Here is a 22,783-nt window from a genome sequence, read left to right on the forward strand (position 1 = left end):
TTTTAATTAAAATTATAACTAAAGGGGTGTTATTGCTATTAATGGAGGGTTCATTTAATAATTGCATATATTGCTGTTACATCGCATCAAACTATCGATGAGCGAAACGTCATCGAAAAGACGTCACTAGCTGATTCGATACTTTCCAATTTATTCAACTCATTGTATATCGATAGCCTGCCTTTTGCTGTTTCGCTGCATTTTGAAAAGAAATTAAATTCCAAAAAACGCAAGTAATGGAGCCAACCTGGTGGGTGGCCAACCTAAAGGCACTGAAGTCCACGGAGCATCGTCTGGAGGCGCTAAACAAAATGAACATGGCCATCAGCAAGGCGCCAGCTCTGCCGCGCGAAACGATCGAACTGCTGTTGAACTGCCCGGAGTTGTACGAGTGCGCGACTATTGCCGGCGAGGATGAGCAGAAGAAGCTGAACCAGCCGGTGGTCGATGCGGCCGTAGAGCTACTGCGCCTCAGCCTTGATCCACTGGAAATCAACACCGAAGACGAGAAGCTGCCGGGCCTGCTCAAGCGCGGGCTGACACATCCCAATGCCAGCGTGCGCTCGGTTGTGCTCAACAATCTGCTGCGTGAGCTACGCCGCCAGACCCGCGAAAGCTCCGTGCGTCCGCTGCCCAGCAACGAGCTGATCATCTACGTGCTGGACGAGCTGCAGCAGCCCGAGTCGGAGTGCAGCAGTGCGGCCATCAGCGTTCTCGCGATTGTCCTCACCCAGCGCCTCGACGATGCCGAGATACAGTCCAAACTGGTGCAGTTGCTGCAACAGAATGAGGTCATCCGCTGCCGCGCCTACGAGCTGGGCGTAATGCTGGCCAAGCGCAATGCCGGCTCCCTCAAGTGTGTCGAATTTATCCTGGACGCGGCCCTCACCGAGCTGGACAACACCGATGTGCTGCTGCAGGCCAGTGTCATGGAGATTTTGGTGCCGCTGGCGGACCAGAACCACGGACTCACCTACATGGAGCGTCGCCGCGTGTTCGATGTGATCAGCTCTCGGGTGCAGCGCATCGAGCAGGAGCCTCTCAACATACTCCTCATTCCGAACATCATGAAGTTCTTTGGCAAAATCGGCGCTGTGCAGCCGCAGAAGATCATCAACGACTACCCCATCATGGTGGAGTGTCTGTTCGATCAGCTGAAGCACGAGGACGAAAGCATCCTGCCCACGGCCATGGACACGCTGGCAAATCTGACGAGCACGCCCCAGGGCAAGGTTCTCATTTCCATGCGCTTCGAGCCGGCCATGCTGCTGGCACTCAAATCTCTTGGCGTCTACGTCCAGAAGCTGTCGCCGCAAGTGAAAATCCGTCTGCTCGAGTCCCTGGATGTCATACTGGCGACAAAGACGCGCCCCAACTCGGAGATTACGTGAGTAATCAGTCCAGTGCCCAGCAAAGACACTTAATCATTATTCCTCTTCATTTGTAGAGCCATCGTCAGCCGCTGGTACGAGAGCTTTGCCGGTGGCGAGCAGGTGAACTACATCATGGACCTGTACAACACACCCTTCGACGATCTGCAGCTCGCTGCTCTGACCCTCCTCAAGACCCTGTGCACCTACCGTTGGGGCATTGCGGCACTGCAGCGCACTGGCGGAGCCGTCGAGCATCTGGTGTCGCGTCAGCGTGATCTGCACAAGGATGTCAAGTTCCTGAAGTGGGAGATCATCGGTCTGCTGGCAGGCAGCGAGGAGTTCACGGCCACCGAGACGGTGCGCTTCACAGCCTACGTGAATGAGGGCCCCTACTATGTGCTCACGCAAGTGAACATAGCCACAGAGTCGCAGGGCTAGAGGAGGAGACACCAACACCGACGCGGGCCGCCATATCAACAGCTCCAAAATGCAGAAAATTCCAAATTTGGAGTTCGGATCGGACAGGATATCGGATGGGATCGGATATTATTTTGTTTTGGGTTAACTAATAGCTAGATTCAAATGCAAACGGATGCAAACTAACTTTTGAATATGTATTTATAGAATTACAATTAAAATTTAACTATTAAATCAGTTATCACATTCCACTGTGGCCAGTAGTCTGCTGTCCAGTCTGTCGCTGTCTGCCTGTCTGTCTGCCTGTCTGTCCTACTGTGCGTGTCTACAGATAACTCATTTGGCGATGTGAGAGACGCTTGCGACCGGAGCCACCGCCGGCAGTGCCGCCGAGATGAGCCAGGCTCACGCTCAGGCCGGACTCGTAGCCGGTCTGGGTCTGGGAGCGTGTCTCATTGTTCACCAGCGAGCAGCTGGGCAGGGTGTGGCAATAGCGACGCAGTTGCTGCTTAAACGCCGCCGTCGTCAGTGTGTACAGCACGGGATTGAGGGCCGAGTTCACCGGCAGCACCAGCACCGCCAGCCAGGCATACAGATCCGGTGAGATGACACAACCTGCAGGCAGTCAGACGGGGAAATGGCAAATGGAAAACGGCAAATGGCAAATGGCAGAGCAACTTCTGTATGTCACTCACCTGAAAGAGCGGCAACCTTTACCACGATAATGGGCAGCCAGCAGGCGCAGTCGGTGGTCACAATGATGGCGAAACTAAACGGGATGAAGGCATCAAGTTTGTGGCTTTCAAGTGCCGAAGAAGACTCACCGCGTGGCCACCACATTCTCGCGTCCGCTGTGTGTGCTGCGCATGCCGCCGCCCGAGTCGCGTATGGCCTGCAGCATGCGCACATAGGAGAACAGGATGAAGACCAGCGACAGGGTGTTGACACAAATGAACAGCAGCGCCGAGTACTCCCAGCCCTGAAAGGCATTCCAAGCACAATTATATTTCACCCAGAGGGAGGAGCTGGCGCCGTCTCACCTTGGCGTACGGATCGTGGATGTGCAGCGAGAGGCACACGCCGTTGTTGCCATAGAAGTAGCTGCCGAAGTAGGCGTTGGGCAGCAAGGGAGCCGCCGCCAGGCCAAAGCTAACGCCCCACAGCAGCAGCAGGCGCAGAACAATGCTGCAAGCAAACCCCACAGCCAATGATCAATCAAGCAACGAGCAAAGCAATTCCAAAAATATAATTAATAGTCTGACTGGAAAGGCGGAAAGGCGGAAAGGCATTCCTATGGGGCAGACCCATCCCCTGGCTCTGCTTCACGCACACGCGCTGGCACCTTGGCGTTTTTCTTCTGCTCCTCGGACTCCCGCTCTTCTGCGTCCTCGGAGCTTGTTTGCTCCTCCACATCCAGTGCCTCGAGCTCATCGAGGCGACGCTCTATGTCGGTCAATTTCTGCATGAGCTGCACCAGATCCACGCCTGCTGCAGCACAGTCCATGTTGGGGTTGCTCTCACTGCCGTCGGAGCTCTCGGAAGCGACGTTCTCCTTTGGACTGCAACTGGAGGGGTTCACACTCCGCTGGGGAATGTGCTGCGATGAGGGCGGCAGTGGCGGCCGCGGAATGCCATGAAACTCAAACAAAGATACACCGCGCTGGAGAAGAATGAGGAGGAAGATGAGGATGCCCAAGTGATAACATTCCCTTACGGCTCCCTCGGCTGCCGCTTGCACAAAGAAGGTGAGGCAATGGCAGACCTGGCAAGTGTCCGAAAGTCCCTTTATGTGTCGACCCTCTCGACCCATCTTGGGTCCCACAAACTCAAACTCTGGCTCAGAGCTGAGCGCTCCCTTTCTATGGCTGCAACGTGTGCACTCGAACATGCTGACCAGAAAGCTGAGCCAATTTCAGGACCAAATTTTCAACAAAATAAAATAATTTTACGAGCGGGGTTTGAGCGACTGAGTTTTCGCACACTCGATTGATTACTGTATCAGAGAATCACACAAAACACAACACGAAAGATTGTGTTTCCCCTGTATGTTGTAGTTCATTTTCCCCTTTGAAGATTTCCCTTCTGTTAATGGCTGTTCAGGGCAACAGCGCTGGTAACAGCACAGCACAACAGCCTGTTTCCCCTCTCCGCTAACAGTCTGTAAGGCTACAGTATGAGGCTCTGTTAGCGCTGTAGGAAAGCGGACTGTTAGCTCCCACGATCCACACGCACTGTATTAACACATTCACGATCCACAAAGCACGCGCTCGCTTTGACGATCCACACGGCCCTGCAGCGGATCTTGGTAAACCGCTTCCGCTTCTTCTTTTCCTTAATTTTCTATTAATTTTAGAGCTTACCGAATCTTTTCCGTATCCCGTGGCTTCAGGGGCCGCGTGACGGACATCAGGCGGTCCCAGGTGACCAACGTGAGCAGCAGCGTCGATGATTGGCAGCTAAAGGTGCTCAGAAATCCTAAACACAGATGAGTGTGAAATAAGACAGGGAGGATAATGATGATGAATGGATTGCTAGATTGGTTGGCTACCTGCAAAGGCACAGATGGAGCTGTGGCGCCAGGCCTCCTCGTGCATGATGTACTCCCCGCGAAAAGTGATGTCCGCACAGGCAATCAGCGTCAGGTAGATGCCCATGAGGAAGTCGCTGGCCGCCAGATGGCGCAGATACAGCGAGTGCTCGACATTGCTGCGTGACTTGTAGAAGTATCTGCCCAGGAGGACGAGCAGGTTGCCCACCACGGCAATGGAGGCCATCACCCAAACACTGCAAACGAGAGACAAAGTGATGGGTGAATGGGGGGCATAACCTTTGCCTGGACAAATTGTCCCTCTTTGCACACGGACCAATGAATGTACCAATGCCGAATGCCAAAGCCCATAAATTGGGGCAATTAAAGGAAACGTAAGACACCACCGCGTGGCAGCAGCACCTCCCTTTGACTTTGTCCCTTGACTTTGTGTGTACGATGTGTGTGGTGTTTCTGTGACTTCGTGACCCGCACAATTGCCAATTGCCTGGGTGCCTCATTATTGCAGTTGTGCCACTCGGTTGGGAGGTGTGGCAAGGATGCCTCTCTGCCACAGCATTCAGAGCAACAGCAAACAGCAACTGCTGACTCTGACAATTATAGACACTGCCACAATGCTTACGGATATGAAAGGAAGAGCTGGAGTCTGCCTCTAACTCTGTAATTTATGCCAGTGGCAAGCAAGTGCTGTTCCGCTTCCCATTCATTTGTCAGGGCTCCAAGTAGGTGTCTGATGATTGACATTCATCAGGCACAGATGCACAGACTGCAGTAATGGCATATTAAATAAATCAGACAAATGGAATCAACTGAAATGTGCACGAAGACTTGGAAAGATTGCCAGCTTCCACTTGGATTCATCGTATCCGTGGCGCCCTTGTAGATGCGGATTATTGCCTCTGGTGTTGATCGGGGTCACCAAAATGAAACCAGCCAATGAAATAATATACATCCGAGAAATTTCCTCCATTGGTGTCAGCAAATTTAAAGAGAGGAACAATTAATGCTGGCATATACCATGATGAACGCCGCTTTTGTATGTCGGGGTCACCAAAATGCAACTTAATCGCTGCTTCTAGCTCTCGTAGTAACGAACTTTGTGTCCGTTGAGCTGGCAAATTGTTAGAGCTGCAGACCAGAATAGAGGGCAGCTGCGAGTTAGAGATAGCGTTCGCAGGTGGCCAATAAAAGTTCAGCCACCAGCTGGTAGCTGGGAGCTGGGAGCCAGCAGTCGACTGGCAAGCGACTGGCACAAGCGAAAAGGATCCGCTCCAACGACTTGAAAGCCCTAAGTGTTTAATTTTTATGAAAACATCAACATGGAATAATGAAATAATTTACTAAGCACAAAGTAAATTCTTGTCAGCAGCGTGTCCTTGGATCCCTGGCTCCCTGGCTCCCACTGCTGCTGCCTGCTGTCTGTCGTCTTCGTATGTGCCACGTCTCTCCTTACACATGCTGCTGCTGGTGTTTGCTTTTGGTGTTGGCGGAGTATTTGGATGTGCAGCACTTGGGGGAAGCACCGTCTCCCATGTACAGAGATGCTGATGGAGATGAAGATGGAGCCGGAGACGGCATGCAGAGTGTGCAAAATGTGTGTAAAAAGCAAACAAACAAACCAACAGCAAAATAACCTGCTGCTGGAAACGTAATTTTCATTTACCGACCAAGACGAAGACGACGCCGTGGCAGGCAGCCAGATAATCACTCAGGCCAGTTGATGACAAGTGACTGCCGGTTGCCGGTTGCCAGTTGCCAGTTGCCAGTTTACAGTTGCCACTGCACGACTCCTGCTGCCTGTCCTACCTACCTACAAACGTATATTTGCCTTGCCAAGTAGCTAGCCGTAAAATATCAAAAGGGAGGGCAAATCCACTTAAAGGATTTGGTATGCCTGAATTTAAGGGCGTCAAGCAGCCAAAATGGAAACATTTGTGAAGGCTACAGATCGGAATAATTTCCAGCCACCCTTTGGTGACCCCGAACGACACGAATGCCAGTGAAAAATCTCTCTGAAGCTGCCTCAGGTCCGACTTATGCTTTGATCTCTGATTGATGGCACAGCAAGCGAATTTCCCACATTTAAAACGGAAACGGACTAGTCGAAATTCTAAACTCTCTGCCACCACATTAGGTAAAAGAAAAGCCAAAAGACAAAAGCCAATGCTGACTGAAAACGATGATCGTGGAGGGGTCTACTGCGAGGACACTGCCTTTCGTCCCTTTGCACTGATGCCTGTCGGTGCCAGACGTAATGCAGCTGTGGCAAGTGCCAGAGTCACACCAAGTTAAGTGAAGACCCCCAATGGAGGTATACATCAGAATCTGCGTTGGATAATCGTCTCACAGGGCATTCGGCGAGCGATGTACCACGAGTGAGGCAGCAGCAGCAGCTTTTGGGACAAATACAACAATTTACCAGCAGAAACAAAACACCAAATTGCAGTTTTAATTGAATTATCTACTGGGTTTGCAATCCTGTGTTCGAAGTCGAGTGCAATGACGACAATGATTTAATTGCTGTCTAATGAATTTCAGCTAAAGATTTTTCAGCTCCAACTTCGAGAGTGACTCCGAGAGCTGAAACCCGAAACGGCACTTGAGACGGAATGTGCTGTAAAGTGTTTTTCTGTCCTTAAGCTGCCCGCCACCCTGTGAGAGAGCTTTTATGGGGTTTTGTCTCCTTTTAGTTTGATTAAATGTTGGGGCCATGCACTCACCTGCCACGAAGTATCTGATTATCCAGCAGATGCCAGGTGCTGCTGATGCCATCGCCATGCGGATCGCAGACCCGCACATGGAGTGCGGCACGACACAAATGGAACCACGAGAAGTAACTGACGGGAGCAGGCAGAATGGGGATGAATAAAAGTAAATAACCACTTCAGTAGCTCCTCCACTCACATGTAGTCCAGGCTGCTTAAGTTTTGCAGGACTCGCGGATCGAGGGTCTGAAAACGATTGCCCGTTAGCAGCAGCGAGCTGAGATTTTCGAGGCACGCGAAGGCACCCAGGTCGAATCTTTCGATGCGGTTCTCGTTCAGCTGCCTGCAAGAGACCAAGAGGGAGAGCGGGAGAGCGGGAGAGAGGGAGAGCGGGAGAGAGAGAGTTATGGCCTGGTGCTTTGGTGGTTCTTGGATATTGCTCAACACTCTGACGCGCGCGTTCCGGCATAAAAGCCAAGGTAAATGGGGTGTGTGTGTGTGTGTGTGTGTTTTCTTGTTGTTGTTTTTTCGCCTGCTTATTTGCATTTGGGATTCGCTGGCAGCTTAGATTCCCCTGGCCAATGCCTTTTGCCTGGCTCAAAGTTTCATCATTAAAGTTGTGCCATTGATGCCGGGGCACGTATCCGGTATATTTGTCCATTCCATTCCATTCCTTTCCTTTCGATTCCATTCCATTCCCATCTCCGCCTTTACTCACACGTTCGGCTTTATTTTCCTCTTTTGGAATTTCTTTCGCTAATATTTTTTTGCCCATCCTTTTTCTATTATTTTTTTCTGTTGCTTTTGTGTGTTTTTTGCGTTTGCATGCAAATCATTTCCAGCCTCAGCTTCAGTCTCAGCCTCGGCCGTCATCAACTGAAAGTTGCTTGAGCCACGGGCCGTGGAATGTGAAGGGGCGCAGGGCAGGCATCGGATTGAGGCTTGGGTTTGGGTTTTGCAAATGAAAAACTGTCAGCTTTTGGCTTCTGCATTCCTCAATCTACATGGCTGTCCCCCCGCTCCGGTTCCTCCTTCCAACCGCTTACCCAACAAAAAAACATTATTGATAAATTAAATTCCTCGGCCCGAAGCGAAACTTAAACGGCAATAAATCCAAATGACACTTGGCCCCTAACCCCACGAACCACACCATTCGGGGTCAAGGCACAAGTGGCATGGCAGACAGGGAAAATCTATTCCAGTTCAGAGATGTGACAGGGACATACCCTACCGTGTGGTAATGGGGTAAATCAGGCTCGAAATAGGGAATGGAATTTATTCTATAATTACGAATGATACCGAAACAATCGGTGACTAGCCAGGAACAAACTTTCCGCCCATGCAATAGATATCCGAACATCACACACACGACACAGCATTTTGCTCGTTTTCCTTAGCCACTTACAATCCTTGGAGATAGCTGAGATTGCAGAAGGTTCCCTCTCGTATGTGGGACAATCTATTGCCAGCCAGAAATCTGCAAGAAGCGGCAACAAATTGAAATGTTTAGACCTAAGGGGGGAGCTGGCGTGGGCGGAGTTGTGGCTGGGACTCACAAGTGTCGCAGGCGGGGAAAGGGAAATGTGTTGGCGGCTATCTCCTCGATTTGATTCTGGGCCAGGGACAGGGTGTGCAGATTGAGCAAGGTTCGGGGAAACATCTCTGGGTCCAACAGCTGAAGGCGATTCTCGTTCAAATATCTTTTGGGGCGATCGAAGCCTGAGAAGTTCAATGGGAAATGGGAAAACTGATGGAAGGAATACTTACAGCACTTCCAGACTGGGCAGCTCGGCAAAGACATCGGCCTTGAAGTGTTCGATGCGATTGCCACGCAGATCCCTGAAGGAAGGGAGTAGAATATGTGCATGGGCAGGTGTTTACCTCTAAAGAGATTTCACTGGGGTCTCCCTTTTGTCGTTTGTCAAATACTTACAGCTCCTGCAGATGCGGCAAATGCTGAAAATCGCTCCGATTGAGGCTGTGCAGTCGGTTGCGTGCCAAAATGCTGCAACGGAATGGTTTCGCGGAACGTTATTGCCAGGCAAAAGAAAAACTATACAAAATCTCATTTTAATGCAGACGCGAAGGGAAACTTGGCAACAAAAGCCGCTGCAACAATGGAGCGTGGAGACTGGAACTGGGCGAAAAGTCGGGGCATATATCTAGATTTTAATTAGCCATTAAGCGCAAGTTACACGCAGGACAATGGGACACAGCCCCCACGCGTACTCCTCCACTTGGCTCCACACATACATATCTCCTCCACGGTACTGCAACTGCAACTGCAACTGGAACTGGAACTGTCAACTGGCCAAAAGGGCAGTGAAAGTTTTGCCGTCCCATGCCAAGTGCAGCTGTGACTTCGGACTCATCCGGCTGGCATCGGGACTGAGCGCCGGAGTCGGAGTCGGAGTGTGAGTCCCTGCCGACTGCCATCCGCCGCAAAAAGTGTAACTGAGTTGTTTATGTGTTTTTGTGTGTCGGCAGGTTTTGTCTATACTATTTTGTTAGGGTGCACCGATGCCACATGGGGCATGATGATTTTAAGATTCCTCCTTGTTTCATCCCAGATTTGGAGTCGTCAAAGCTTGGCCAAGGGGTGTGCAATGCAATTGAAATTTGGTACATTTGTTGAGGTCTTCTTTTTGACTCTTTTTTAATCTATTTCTGTTTTTTCAAGCGCTTAAGAATCCATCGGTGTAAGGTTTAGAATTGATTTCAAAACGCTGTTAAACTGTTCAAGAATCTGCCTATGAATCGACTATTATTATTCGAAACTTTTTTAAGTGGCTGAAAAGTCGTTGAACCTAAGCCAATTGACTTCTCTTCTGTAATGAATATTTTTCTTCTTAGATCTTTAATTTTTGCATTGAAAATTGAATGAAAACCACTTAAAGAGCATTTCAGAGTCACATTGAGAACTTTTTTGAGTGAATCTTTCCAAAATAAACCCACAAATCGAGGGCATTTCCGTCTCGCCTTTTGGCCAACTGCTGTTCCTGTTCCTGCTCCAGCTGTTGACTTTGGAATTGGCCAAGAGGGCAGCGAGGGGCGTGGCCCCCTGTTTGGCCCCCCTCCCGCTCGACTCAGTGCACACAACAAGCTGAAAACTTTTTACCGTCTGTGCTAATATTTTTATGCCCACAAAACGGGAAAAAGGACAACGAAAGCGCCACAACAAAGAGCGGCCGGAATGCCGACGTCGTCGCACCGTGCCACATTGTCTGTCGTTCGGGGGGGAGGGTGGTGGCTTGAAATTAAAGGCCCCACAACCCCCAACCCAAAATTTCGCAGTCCCACCGATTCACTCTCTGGACATAACAATGGGCCAAGTTTATGGCCCGCAGAGGCTGACAGCAATGATTGTGATTAGCATCGACTGTGCTGTGTGTGTTCTGCTGTGTGTTCTGTGTGTGTCGAAGGTCTGCACATTCCATACACATTCCATACAGAGATGATATAATCGGGGCGACCCTGCGTTTATTGGCAATTACTGGATTTTTGTCATTTATGAATACCAGCCTCGGGCTGCCCAAAAACTAATGGGCCCCTGACACGAGGGTCACTCCCGAATGGAAGCCCGAAACTGGTCACTGCATTTCCTTTGCTGGGTGTCTCTTTTGGGCGTACATTTAGATTAGAAAAAAATGTGATATTTACAATTTAATCAGCCCTAATCTAGTTTGATTTACGTTCAATTAGAATTTGTTCGCCAGCGCATAAATTGGCAATAATTTCATGAGCTTTTTTCAAGTGAATTGTATTACAATAAATTCGCCATTTCAATTGGGGCCCTGCGAGCCGCTGCTCATAGCCAGAAAAGCCTCGGGCATAAATAAATAAGGTACTAAGGAATGGGAGTGTTATCGATGCAGTGTGGGTCGTGATTATAGGGCACTCTACCACACAAAAAAGAGGATTATTCGATCATTAAGAACATGGATTAATGAGTGTTGAAAACCGCATGGCCAGTGAGATTTAATGAACAATCGACGACACTGATACTGGGATACTTACAGAATCCTTAATTGATTGCCCTCGGCGAAGAAATGTTCCGGCAGATGCGACAATTTATTATCGTCCATATAGCTGGAAAAGTGCGTTAAAAAACGCAAAAGCCAGAAACCAGAAACCAGAGAGCAAAAAAAAGTTATTATTAAAAAGTAAACCGAAACGAGGCCACGGCCAATCGAAGTGGGTGGTAAAAAAAGAACGCAGCAATGCTAAGTGCACATAAATAATAAGACTTAATTGTGAGTTATTGTGGGGAGCGCCATGATGCTCGGCCTCTACTCACAGAGTCCGCAGTGGTATGGTGGCCAGGCGATCAAATGCATGCGAGGCAATCTCACGGATTGAGCAGAACTTCAGGACTCTGAAAGTGAGAAAACATTCGACTGAATAAAACGTAATAAATATGAAATTCAATTGTAAAGTTTGCACACTGAGGGAGCGAGAGCGTCGGCTCAAAAGTTCTAGGACCCAACTTTTGTCACTCCACTCCGCCCGCAGCTGCCCCGTTGCCAACGTTCCGGATGAGATGTGGAAAATAATGTCTGCCCTTTGTTTTTCGCGAGACATTGTTTTGGGCCAAAAACTTGAGGCTCATTTGTATGTGCAAACAAGAGATAATCCGGGCTTTGGACCGTCGAGACATTCTCTCTTCATTAGGCGCGTGTTTAGGTCTTGAATTGTCCTCAAATCAATTTGAAATTCAACTCAAAATGCAATGTGTTTTGTGGATTACAATTATTTATGCCACAATTCTCTTCGAGAGCTGAATTTCGAAACATTTTTAAGCATAAAGCTGAAAGCTCAGAGCTTGCCCTTGAGCTAAAATTAATTTTAATTATTCCATCAAAAATACTCTCCATGCAATTCCCACATGCTACATGAATATATTTATGCAGACAATACAATTTGATTGTGTTTTTCTGACAATTTTCCGTGGGGGCGTTGCTGCCACGGACACAGACACAGACAACTCTGATCCGGGACTTGGACGCGCCTGCAGACAATTGAATTTATGCCAGAGACATGTCCTGCCTGTGGGCTCCTATCAACGCGCCTTCCGCCAGTTGCCATCAATTAGGGTGCGCCATGAAAATATCTGCGAAATATCTCACACGTAGCCAAATCTCTAGGCGGGATCTCATTCTCAGTCATGTAGGGTTAATTCGAATGGCTTCTTTGTGTTGTTTCTGGGCTGCTTAAACCAGGAGCTCAATGCGCAGCAGACAGAGGAGACGAGAAACTAAAATCCCCACTGAGAAAGCCTTTCAAAAATGCACTTGATCCGAAAGTTGTCAAGTATTTTGTTGCCAATTAGGAACAATATTTCAAGGAGGAGGAGTAACCTGACAAAAGTGGAAGCATTAAAGTCTGTTTTCAGCATTTACTTGCTTAGAACTTTGGGAAGATCCCTATGGGCTATGGACTGTACAGAGATGAAGGTGCTGTCTCAACTGGCAGTTTAGCAGAAACATGCTGAACAATCCTTTTTTGTGGAGTAAACGCTACTGAATTCTGAATGGGTGACTGAGCTTTAACGATGGCCATCCCTTCACTCATCCTGCCCATTGGCAATGAGAATGAGAAGACGGTGAATGAGATGGTCCAACATGTGGCTAGAATGTCCAATTTAAGCCGAGGCAGTTTGTTCTTTGGCCCAGTGACACATAAACTGCAACACGAGGCCAAGAGCCAGCTCCTCCTGCGTCTGTTTGCTGCTGGTCGCTGGCTATGCTTATCCCTTTGCCTGTCTGGTTGCTACGTAATTTGTATGTAAGCCAGCATGTGATGGCTACCACTGATACTCGTCCTGTGACTGCAACTGGGACTACGACACCACCGACAACGACAATGGGGAACCAACGACGACTACTTAAAGGGGACCATTAAGGACACAGCATGGCGCTAATATTTGTTGCGGTCGAGACGGGTTTTGCCTGAATATTTGAAAATCTCCCATCCCCATCCCGCCCATGCAAAGCGAATGCAGTAGCAGCCTTTATTCCAGTTTCAATTCCAGTTTTAATTAAGAACCACAAAAGCCATTGCAAGCTTGGACAGTTCGACTTAACTTGAGGTGACTATCAATTGATTTTAAATTAAATAAGCAAATACCAAAAGGGACTTACAAACTCTCCAGATTCGGCAGCAAACTGAAGAACGTCTCGTGAATGATTTCGAAATTGTTGCCTGTTAGATCTCTGAAAATTCAACAAAAATGAAATACAAATATTAAAATTCATATTACCACAAACAGCTATTTAAAATGAATATTGCATTCCATGCATGGAAGATAAATAAGAGATGAAATAGCTAACAGAACTGTACTACTCACAGTGCTGCCAGATCGTTTTGTGGCAAGTGCGTGGGCAGGGCTGTTAGCATTTGGAAGCGGCAGAGTATCTCATCACCGCGACACGGACAGCTAAAGTTCTCGTTGCGCCACACTGCAAATATGGAGACAGAAAAGATTAAAAGACAAGACATCGACATCGCCATCGACATGATGATGTGATGAGTCAATGCCATTGAAATTGCCATTAGGACAACTATCGAATTTACATGGCGCCACTCATTTGCACGCCACCACGCCGTAATTGCTTTTGACTCGCATCCGCATTCGCGTCATTTGTACAGTGGTACCAGTGGTACAGTGGTACCAGTGGTACAGTGGTACGGTACTCACAGCATTCGCCAATCGGCTTGTCGTCGTGCCGCCCGAACGGCTGCTTGCGGTAAAGATGATCCCAATAGTGGGCATCCACCTCGTTCATGCAGTTCCACTCGTCGGATCCGTCGTCGCAGTCGACGCTGCCGTCGCAGTTGGCGCGCTGCGGTACACACTGCGCTGTTGCGTTGCAGTGGAAGTAGCCAGCGGGACAGTGGTCGCCGGCGTCTGGCGCTAGTATTTCGGCTCCCGCGACATCGCCGCTGCTAAGTGGCGATATCACTGCCACCCCTCTGCCGACAGATGACGCGCTCTTTCTTCCCACGCCCGAAGTTCCGACACCCGTTTTCGTTCTTTCTTCTGTCGCGCTGAGCGACGCTTTTGTTGCTTTAACTGCAGCTTCGACTCTCACATCGGCTGCCATTTCGTCTGTGACTTCGGCTGCCACGTTTGCTGCTGCCAGATGCAGTAGCAGAGAGAGGGAGAGCATCATAACGATGCACAGTCGGGCTATGAGAGATAAAATAAAGTAGTTGTAATATTGTGGCGGTAATTAACGGGACTTAAATATTGATTGCTGAGAGATCTATTCAGTTGCCCATGCAGAGCTTTGCCTGAGTAAACGAATATTTACACATAAACTTATGCACATTAGAGAGTCTTTTGAGTCTTTTCCTTAGTTTTTCATTCATGATGGAAAGAAAACCAGCTAACCCAATTCAAAGAAAAGAAATATTATTAATGATTGCGCGAGCAAACATCTGTTTCCAAGCCAAATGCTATACAAGATTCATAAATTTGCTTAGCAAATGGGTCCGAAATATTTGTTTAACCGATTAAATGGGTTAATTAGCATCCGACTAGCTGTGCTCAGCGCAGAGAGCAGGCCAGAACAGAACAGCAAAGCAAAGCAAAGCGGAGAGAGCGATCCGAACAGTTGCGATGCTCGTTGATGTTTCACGTGCTAAAACCCACAACACGCGCCTACACGCACACACACACTGCAATATCCAACGGCATGGCACAGTGCCCCCCATTCCACACCCCTCCATTCTACCCATTATTCTCTATGGCCCCAGCGCTGGCAGTGCATTTATCATTTTTAACGATTGCACTTAATGCGTCGCAATTTCAACGAAGATAGAGGAGAGAGTGAGAGAGCCACAAGGAATCGGAATCGGAATCGATTGGGGCCAGAGAGCGAGGTGTAGGATATGGGAAATGAATGGATATGGAACATTCGATATCTGAAGTTGAATTTCGTAGATTGCAAATTACAAAAATGTGTACGTAAAAATGTAAAATGTAAAATGTGTAATAAAATTGTTTGCAATAAAAATTATGCACAGTACATTTGGGCCCAATGGCGATGCAATGGTGCGTGAAATATCCCCGGATGGCGACACGGCCGCCCGCCTGGACACTTTTCGTGGGGCTTCGCCCCCTTCCCAATGGAATGGCCATCGATAAGGCATCATCGCCATCAGCATGACTGGCTGACTTTCTGATGGACACGATGCCACGACAGCAAATGTGAATGCCACGCCACAACAGCGAAAAAGGCAAAAATAATAATTATAATACTCGGCGCGGGATGGCCAGGGAATGAGGCAGGTAAACAAATGAAAATCAAATTAAGTTCAGGCCGACAACAAAAAACAATGACAACAAGGAATACGTGGGAGTGAGAGATTATAGATTAAAAAAAGAACCCTTTGGGAAGGCACTACATACTCGGTTGTACTTGTAACTATTTCAATCTCTTGGATATGAAATGAAATTCAAAAGTATTCATCAAATCATTGAAAGAGTCCGAAAACAAATGTATCAAAGTTCTCCTTTAAAGTTCTCATTTCAGCATCGAAGAGTCCAACAATTTTCCGTTTGGATTGCACAATTTCCCCAACGGACACTGGAAGAAATGATTTGTGATGTGATGAGAGTGAAAAATCTGTGAACAAAATTCCATACAATTTCCGTACATATGCCATTGCTTATCGAGATGAACAACCAGACTGCAGGCTTGGAACAGAACCAAGTTCCTGGCATTGCAGCAGGTCATAATTCAATCGTCAGAGGAGAAGGGAGAGCAGAGAGATACGATTTCGAGGACAACGGATTGCAATTACGAATGGAATAAGATGAAGATAGAGATACGAGACTGGATGGCAGGATGACTCCATAAAAGTGTAATTAAGCGAAACGTCAGGCGCGGACCGAGGGCACGGACAAGAACAAGGAGGACACTCGACAATCGACACTGAGCATTTGACACGTGGTGCTAATGTGCGCCACAGCCACAGTGCCAAAAGGGTTAGGATGATGCCAAGGAATGGCCCACAGCAGCCATACACAAGCAGCATCCACACCCAATCCGATCCCGATGGCCGATGGCCGATGGCATATCAACGTTTTGTCAACACATTTGCCGCAAATTGAAATGTTTGATATGCGCGTCTTGGACTCGTCTCATGATTGATGATCCATCTCAGGGCGGTGGCCCGAGATCCCACCAGTTGCCCGAGGGGCCTCCAGTTGCAAAGTTGCTGGTAAGCAACCAGGTGCTGTGCTCCAGGGTCGCAGGTGCATGGCAAAAGATTCTCGCAAAGTAGAGATGCTTTCACAACCTTGTAGCTCATAAATTCCAATAGCTGCTGCCTGGCTGCTCCCGCTCCTGCTTCCGTCATTCCAGCCCATTATCTGGCCCCATTCTCAATCGACTGGGATTTGTTTATACAGCCTGACCCTCAACTTTCTTGGCATGCACAGGCCGCAACCGTCTCTGCCTCCGCCTCCGCCTGCGCCTCGGCCTGCACCTCGTCGACCCACACCGAAAGCAAACGCACGGAAATAGACACTCTGGAGAAAGTTTGTTCTTGGGACAGGACAAGAGAGGCAGGACAGGAGAGAAGGCGCTGGACAGGTGGCCACAGTGGAGTGGCATGGAGTGGCTTCTTTGCCTCTTTGCAGTAATTAAAAGAAACGAAAACTTGGCAGAGGCAGAGTCCAACAGAAATGGATGTGGATGTGGCCTGGCAGCCAGCCTGCACTTTGATGTTTGCTTTCTTTTGTTTGCAAGTTATCGCTGCCTTCTGAAACACTTTCAAAGTGAGCTGGAAAGAGTTGGCTCTTTGGGTTTCGCAAGTTTAATTATTTGCCAAAAATATATGTATACTCCCACCAAAACAAAGTTCGAGCTGACACCTTCAATTGCACTTGCAATGCGATAACTTGGCTGATTCACAGCAAATCTATTTCGAAAAATGTCAATCAGTCAATCAAACGTCCAACTGACTGCCACGTGGGTCGAATCTTTACACATTGCTGTGGATGGATCTCAGTTTCTATGGCAGCTACAAATATTTGTACAGATCTTGGCATTGGTTTACCTTTCCACATCCCTAAGGGAAGGATCTGTTACAGCTAAAGATGATTCATGGAACCCCTAACGCTGACTCACATGCCACACATCGTTTGTGGCACTTGTACACGTTCAACAAACAATTTGTGCCTGATTTACTAGACGTAAAATAACAAAAAACACGAACCCATAGTTTTCCATCATATTAAACGATTCTTTGGCATGAGTATCGATCATTCCATGGATGGATTCCTCTGCTAAATACAGCTGAGAAATTCCAATAGTTTTATTCACTCGCGGGACTGTTTAGATTTGGAACTCAACTCTGACCGGAGTCTACGCACATTCAGTGGCAGTTCAAATGGAATTTTTATACCCCTTCGAATTGGGCAACGAAAATCCAAGGGAAGAATTCTATTTTTTTTGCTTCGGCCAAGAAGAACTTAGTTATAAACAAGATTCCGAACTGGGCGGGCGCCCAATCAACAGGCAGCACAAAACAACAAAAAACAAAACTCAAATGATAAACACAAAAATATTCGTATGAAGAGCTGGAGATGCCTGCTCCAAGTGCTCATTGCCCATACCCATTCTTATATATAGATATATATCTATGTATCGGTATATAATCATAAGTACTTCTTATATAGTGCAAATCTCTGATGAGAGCATTTGTCCAAATGGCCCAACGAGGCAGCAATTTGGAATCCGATTGATCCCTTGAACCACTCAAGAGATACTTGGGCCTGTCTGTTTGTCTGTTTGTCTGTCTGTGTTCTGACCCCTGTCTGCACATGCCAATGGGTTAATTGTTAACCCATCAAAACCCATCAAAATTGGATTCCTTTGCCTTGCGGCACATGTGCAACGGCTGGCCTTGCCATTCTACCAAAATGTAATTACTTCATGAGTATTAATCATCCATATCCGAACACACGCACTGCTCATACTCCTCGCTCTCTTTGCCATCTTCAATTACTTGAAATGAGAGAGGGGGCTTAGGATCGATCCACCCCTTAGATTTGTTGGCTGGAGGGGTGGTGGGGGTGGTGTTCATGTCAATAGTTTGGTTGTTTGAACTGCCGCTGACAGCAGCAAAGAAAAAAAGGAGCACACAAATGAATATAAATGTGATGGCAGAATGGTTAATGTCGGGGATTGGAGCTGCTGCTGCTCATGGGTCAGAGGTCATGCCAGACACACACACACACACACACACACACACACACACACACACACAGAGACTAGAAATTAAGCGGTTTCTAGGCCGATTTGCCTTATTCCGGTTCTATTTGCTTGGGACTTTGCTTGATTTCCTTTTTCATATGTTCTTTTTTTTCTCTGCTGGTATCCTGGCTCTTTGCGTTTCAATCAAGGAATTACTTGCAACACACGCCAGTCATTTTTCATTTTTCCACTTGGCAGCAGGGTCAGGGGTCACACACACACACACGTCCACAGATATGTGTATGTAAATGTTGATATTCTATCTGGTATCTCTCCGAGCATTCTTGCAAGCCAAAGCCCCACCAAAGCACCGAATGTGTCCCTTTTCCAGCTGCTTTCACTTGAGTAAAAAATACACAATCGGGAGTGCTAAATACGACTAGGAGATACCTCTTAATTGGGTCACAAAGTAGATATTATTAGGAGTCGGAATCAGTCGATTTCACGGGGTGCTTCATATTCCTAAGACTGTTTAAGAGTGCCCGACCAAAAATGTTAATTAGATGTACCCCTGGGTCTGGCATTGACGTATCGTATGAGTAAGCCACTGAGGATGGCCTCCGCTCCCCATGGGGTTACTCAATACGACCAGTGAGTGAGTGAGTGAGTGTCCTTATTGGAAACTTTTGCGATGAGCATACGTACGACGAGTCTTAGATGAAAGCGAAATGTATCTATGATTAAAGTTCCGAGGCAAAACTTTTGGTAAGCCATTAACTGAGGGGTCTTGGAATTCCTTGGAAGCTGTAATTGAAGACGCTGTCTCATCGTTGGTTATGCTTTAGTCTTAGTTTAGAAAGTGTGGCTAATAAATGTTCAACTATTGAAATAGAACCTTACGCCATGTGGAATGACTTCATAATGGTTTCTCTTAGCCAACTAAACTTATTGTAAGTATGTACACACATCACAAGTCATAAAGCGCTGCCACAAATTCATGCTTGATGCTTGTTTGTTCTCGCTTTGGTTCTCTTTGAAGTTTGAAATCCTGTCTCAGTTCATTAGTGCAAAGGTCTTGGGGTCTCTTGGGGGTAGCGTTCTTCAATCATGGGCAGAGCAATTGCCCACAGCCCACAGGCCACAGTTATTGCTGCCTGTTTTTGGCAATCACTCAGCGGGGTCTTCATTTATGGTAGAAAAAGAACTTGGACCCATACGACATACACTTCCGGGTTGCGTTTTGTGGTGTCCAGTGTTTGGTGTGGCTGCGGCTGTGCTCTAATGATGCATAACCATTTCAAGATTGCCACTGCCGGACGCACAGACGGACAGACGGACAAACGGACGGACGAACGGACAGACGCCATTGGCCGTCTCCATGGACAATTCAATTATGAGACGCTTCACATTTCCTCAAAAATAAAATAAAGTAAGAAATAAAATTATATGGATTACTTGATCAACTTAAAAGCCTACTCCCCCTACCGCTCCACTACCCGTCAGCAACCTGATATTCGAGAGTGACTCCTTGTGGGCATCGATTAGCGTTTGCTCTGGACAATGATGTGGCGGATGGATGAGTGGATGGATGATGGGGGATGCTGTTTGGGGCTGCTGAAATTGTAGAACATTTTCCCCCTTAAATGTAATGATTGTACCGTATTCAAATTACCAGCAGCACATGGGTGAAGTGAGAGCATTGGAGAAGACAGCACTTTGGAGAAGGTAACCCATCCGAAACGAATGGCAGAAGTACCCTCGGGTGTACCTTGAACAGGATGCTGCCCAATCCCACACCCAATATCTCATATGAGTAGGAGTACTCCAACTATGCCGCGGGCGACATCTTCTTAAGTGGAAAATCGGTTGCCCGGCTGCCTCTCACATTTCTCCCCCAACCCATCGATAGTGTGTGTGTGGGCAGAGGTGAGCCTGGGCCACGCACAATTTGTTGTGTGTGTTTTTTGGTGCTCCTTGTCTGAGTTACAATTTGTTTTTTCCGGTTTTTCTTTGGCAGTTCTTCTGCCACAATTACCCACAATTTTCACGCTTGCCACTCGGACTGACTCCGCCCTTTGCCTTGGTATTTGTAGAAAAAACAACACTAATCGGTGGTGTGGGGGGTGCCGAATCATCGTGATGGTTTTCTTGCGTTAGATGATGTCTTGGTGGCCTGTGTCATGAGCAGTTTTTCATGTCTTCATTTGTGGCTGGAAACTAATCGTCGTGTTAGACTCAAGCCTACGCTTAAATTGGATTTAGTTGTCGCATTTTGATACCCTCGCAGGGGGAAGTGTTTTCGATCCCATGAAGTACTTGAAGCCATGTAAGCTTCCATCTGACCGTCTTGTTTGTAGCTATTTTCTCAGAGGATCTCTCTTCCCTGCCTTTCTCTCTGTGTCTCTCTCGCACAGAGTGGCTTAGCTTAAATCGAAAAACTAACACATTCCCTGTACCCTGAATCTGCTGCGCTAAGTCTCCTTTTATATTTCCACTGAAACAATCATTTCCAAAGATACACAATTGGGGGGGACAACTATGAGCGGTGGCTCATTCTCCATGCCATAAAAGGTATCCAGGGACGACCGATGCCAGGGGATTTGCCTAAGCTTGTCGAAGTGGCAACCACTAATAACAGAACTTTTTTGGCCATAACATCAACCAGTTTCAGTTTCAGTTTCAGTGCCACATGCCACAACTATGTGCTGCTGCTGTTGCTGCTGACCACCGAAACCGCAGCAAGGGGCGCACCACTCAAAGCACACCCACAACCACCCATCGATGATGCCCCCATAGACGGTAGGGGACGGTCCTCAGCCATTGGCAAATTCATTCAACCTCATAAATCTAAACGGCACCACGCACTTACCTTTAATGACATTTTATTACAAAAATTTAACACAGACAGCCAGCGAGAAGATAAAGAGAGAGAGTAGGGGAGCGATAGAGATGGCTATAAACGGAGTCGGGAAGAATCTCTTTCTATATAGGGTCCATGGTGGGTCCATTAAGTAACCCGAAAATGAAAATGCAAATTGAAGGAACTTTTCTGTAATTGAAAATCGGTTGTGTGGGTTACATTTCCATGAATATTAAGAGTATAAAATATTATGGGAATACAAATTATTGTGCTGCATTTTCCACACAATTTCCGAACAGTTCTCACAATCTCCCCGTTCAACTTCCTCCTCCCATGCTGAATGTTTCCCTCAGGCAGGGCATGTTATGGCTTATCTATTAATAAAATCTCTTGCCCATACGACTCCCAATTTGATGGTTCTCTGCATTTCAAATTGTGTTGCCTGTCATACTATTATTATCTTGATATAATCATGCCATCTCTGGCTCTACATCTTTTGATGTTTTTCTTAACTTTAGTGCAAATAAAATCTCGCACTCCATTAATTAAATATCTGAACGAGTATTTGCAGCTTCCGCAGCAGAAAGCGAAGCACTGAGATGTCCACAGATGGCCAATATCTTGGCCAGTTCTGGCTGTTATTCTGGAAACATTTTGTGGATAAAGTAGATAAAAAATATACACCCCAGCCGTTCACAGCCCCCGTATTAACATATCTTATGGCCAATACGAATAAACAATTGCATTGCGATAAATAAACGATTATCAAGAAAAAATCAAACGGCAGACTGAAAAATGGAAAAGGGAAAAGGCAAATCGGGGGTTTTGTTTATTGTTGTAAGACATACGCATGGTCCCCATTGACAGTGGCATCATCGGGTTTCCCATTCGCATCACAATATCTTTCTGGGGAGTTCGCGTCGTAGGATTATTTCTTATTTTTATTCCGAATCGGGCCATAAACAATTTTTATATTTTTAGATTAAAACTGCAGTCGACACAAACACTGAGACTACAACAACACAGACAAAGAACAGCAAAAAAAACAACAATTTTTCGGATTTTATTTCGAATTGAGATCGTCGCGAATTTATGCTGAGATCTTGTGGATCGATCCTCTGCGGATCCGCTACAGCCGCGACCGGCTCCTCTCGGCCAATCGGCAGCAGACACTGTCTCGGGGACTCTCGATGTGGGTGCGGGCTCGTGGCATCGGTGCGCGCGTTCGCTGCCAACGATAACAAACAACTGAAGGCGAATCGAGTGGCGAGCCGAGCGCTTGCAACATGTGGCAGGCATGCGGCATTTGGCTAGTGGTTGCCCCTCGCTCCTTTACCGAACCGAACCTCAAGCCCACTCATTCAACAAAACGGCTGCTGGCCAATCTATGAATGAATCGAGAAAAGCTCACCAGCGTCGCGTACGTCCCACCACGTGCATCCATCCAGCCACCCGGTATTCAAGTTCAAGGTGAAAAGCTCTCTCTTTCTGTGTCTCTGAAAAAGCTCAGGAATGTTTGCCGTTACAAGAGGTTTTCCATTCAATTTCGATGACCGTTCAGCACAAAAATGTTATTAGCATTGTGTTAATATTGAAATTAGGCAAAAGTTCTCCTTCTACTAAAACTCGCAAGGATACTTGCTTTGTTGTCGCGCGTGAACAATTTGAAGATG

The 22,783-nt window shown here is 47.3% G+C and overlaps 3 protein-coding genes across 3 annotated transcripts; 1 reads left to right on the forward strand and 2 right to left on the reverse strand.

Moving 5' to 3' along the window:
- The first annotated feature begins 147 nt into the window (after positions 1 to 147).
- Positions 148 to 2,036, forward strand: LOC117897666 (26S proteasome non-ATPase regulatory subunit 5). Its single transcript, XM_034806667.1, has 2 exons — positions 148 to 1,387; positions 1,448 to 2,036. Exons 1-2 carry the CDS (start codon positions 237 to 239, stop codon positions 1,809 to 1,811), a joined length of 1,515 nt encoding a protein of 504 aa, XP_034662558.1. The 5' UTR covers positions 148 to 236; the 3' UTR covers positions 1,812 to 2,036.
- LOC117897662 (relaxin receptor 2) lies at positions 2,022 to 14,227 on the reverse strand. Its single transcript, XM_034806653.1, has 17 exons — positions 13,741 to 14,227; positions 13,390 to 13,501; positions 13,184 to 13,255; positions 11,341 to 11,418; positions 11,061 to 11,132; positions 8,977 to 9,048; positions 8,811 to 8,882; positions 8,600 to 8,743; positions 8,449 to 8,520; positions 7,243 to 7,386; positions 7,059 to 7,175; positions 4,339 to 4,574; positions 4,151 to 4,265; positions 2,831 to 2,975; positions 2,615 to 2,769; positions 2,486 to 2,559; positions 2,022 to 2,405 (listed from the first exon to the last, which is right to left on the reverse strand). Exons 1-17 carry the CDS (start codon positions 14,213 to 14,215, stop codon positions 2,116 to 2,118), a joined length of 2,445 nt encoding a protein of 814 aa, XP_034662544.1. The 5' UTR covers positions 14,216 to 14,227; the 3' UTR covers positions 2,022 to 2,115.
- LOC117897673 lies at positions 3,034 to 3,734 on the reverse strand. Its single transcript, XM_034806681.1, has 2 exons — positions 3,505 to 3,734; positions 3,034 to 3,450 (listed from the first exon to the last, which is right to left on the reverse strand). Exons 1-2 carry the CDS (start codon positions 3,676 to 3,678, stop codon positions 3,082 to 3,084), a joined length of 543 nt encoding a protein of 180 aa, XP_034662572.1. The 5' UTR covers positions 3,679 to 3,734; the 3' UTR covers positions 3,034 to 3,081.
- Positions 14,228 to 22,783: the final 8,556 nt, after the last annotated feature.

Source organism: Drosophila subobscura, chromosome A (genome assembly GCF_008121235.1).
Source record: "Drosophila subobscura isolate 14011-0131.10 chromosome A, UCBerk_Dsub_1.0, whole genome shotgun sequence".
Lineage (NCBI taxonomy): Eukaryota > Metazoa > Arthropoda > Insecta > Diptera > Drosophilidae > Drosophila > Drosophila subobscura.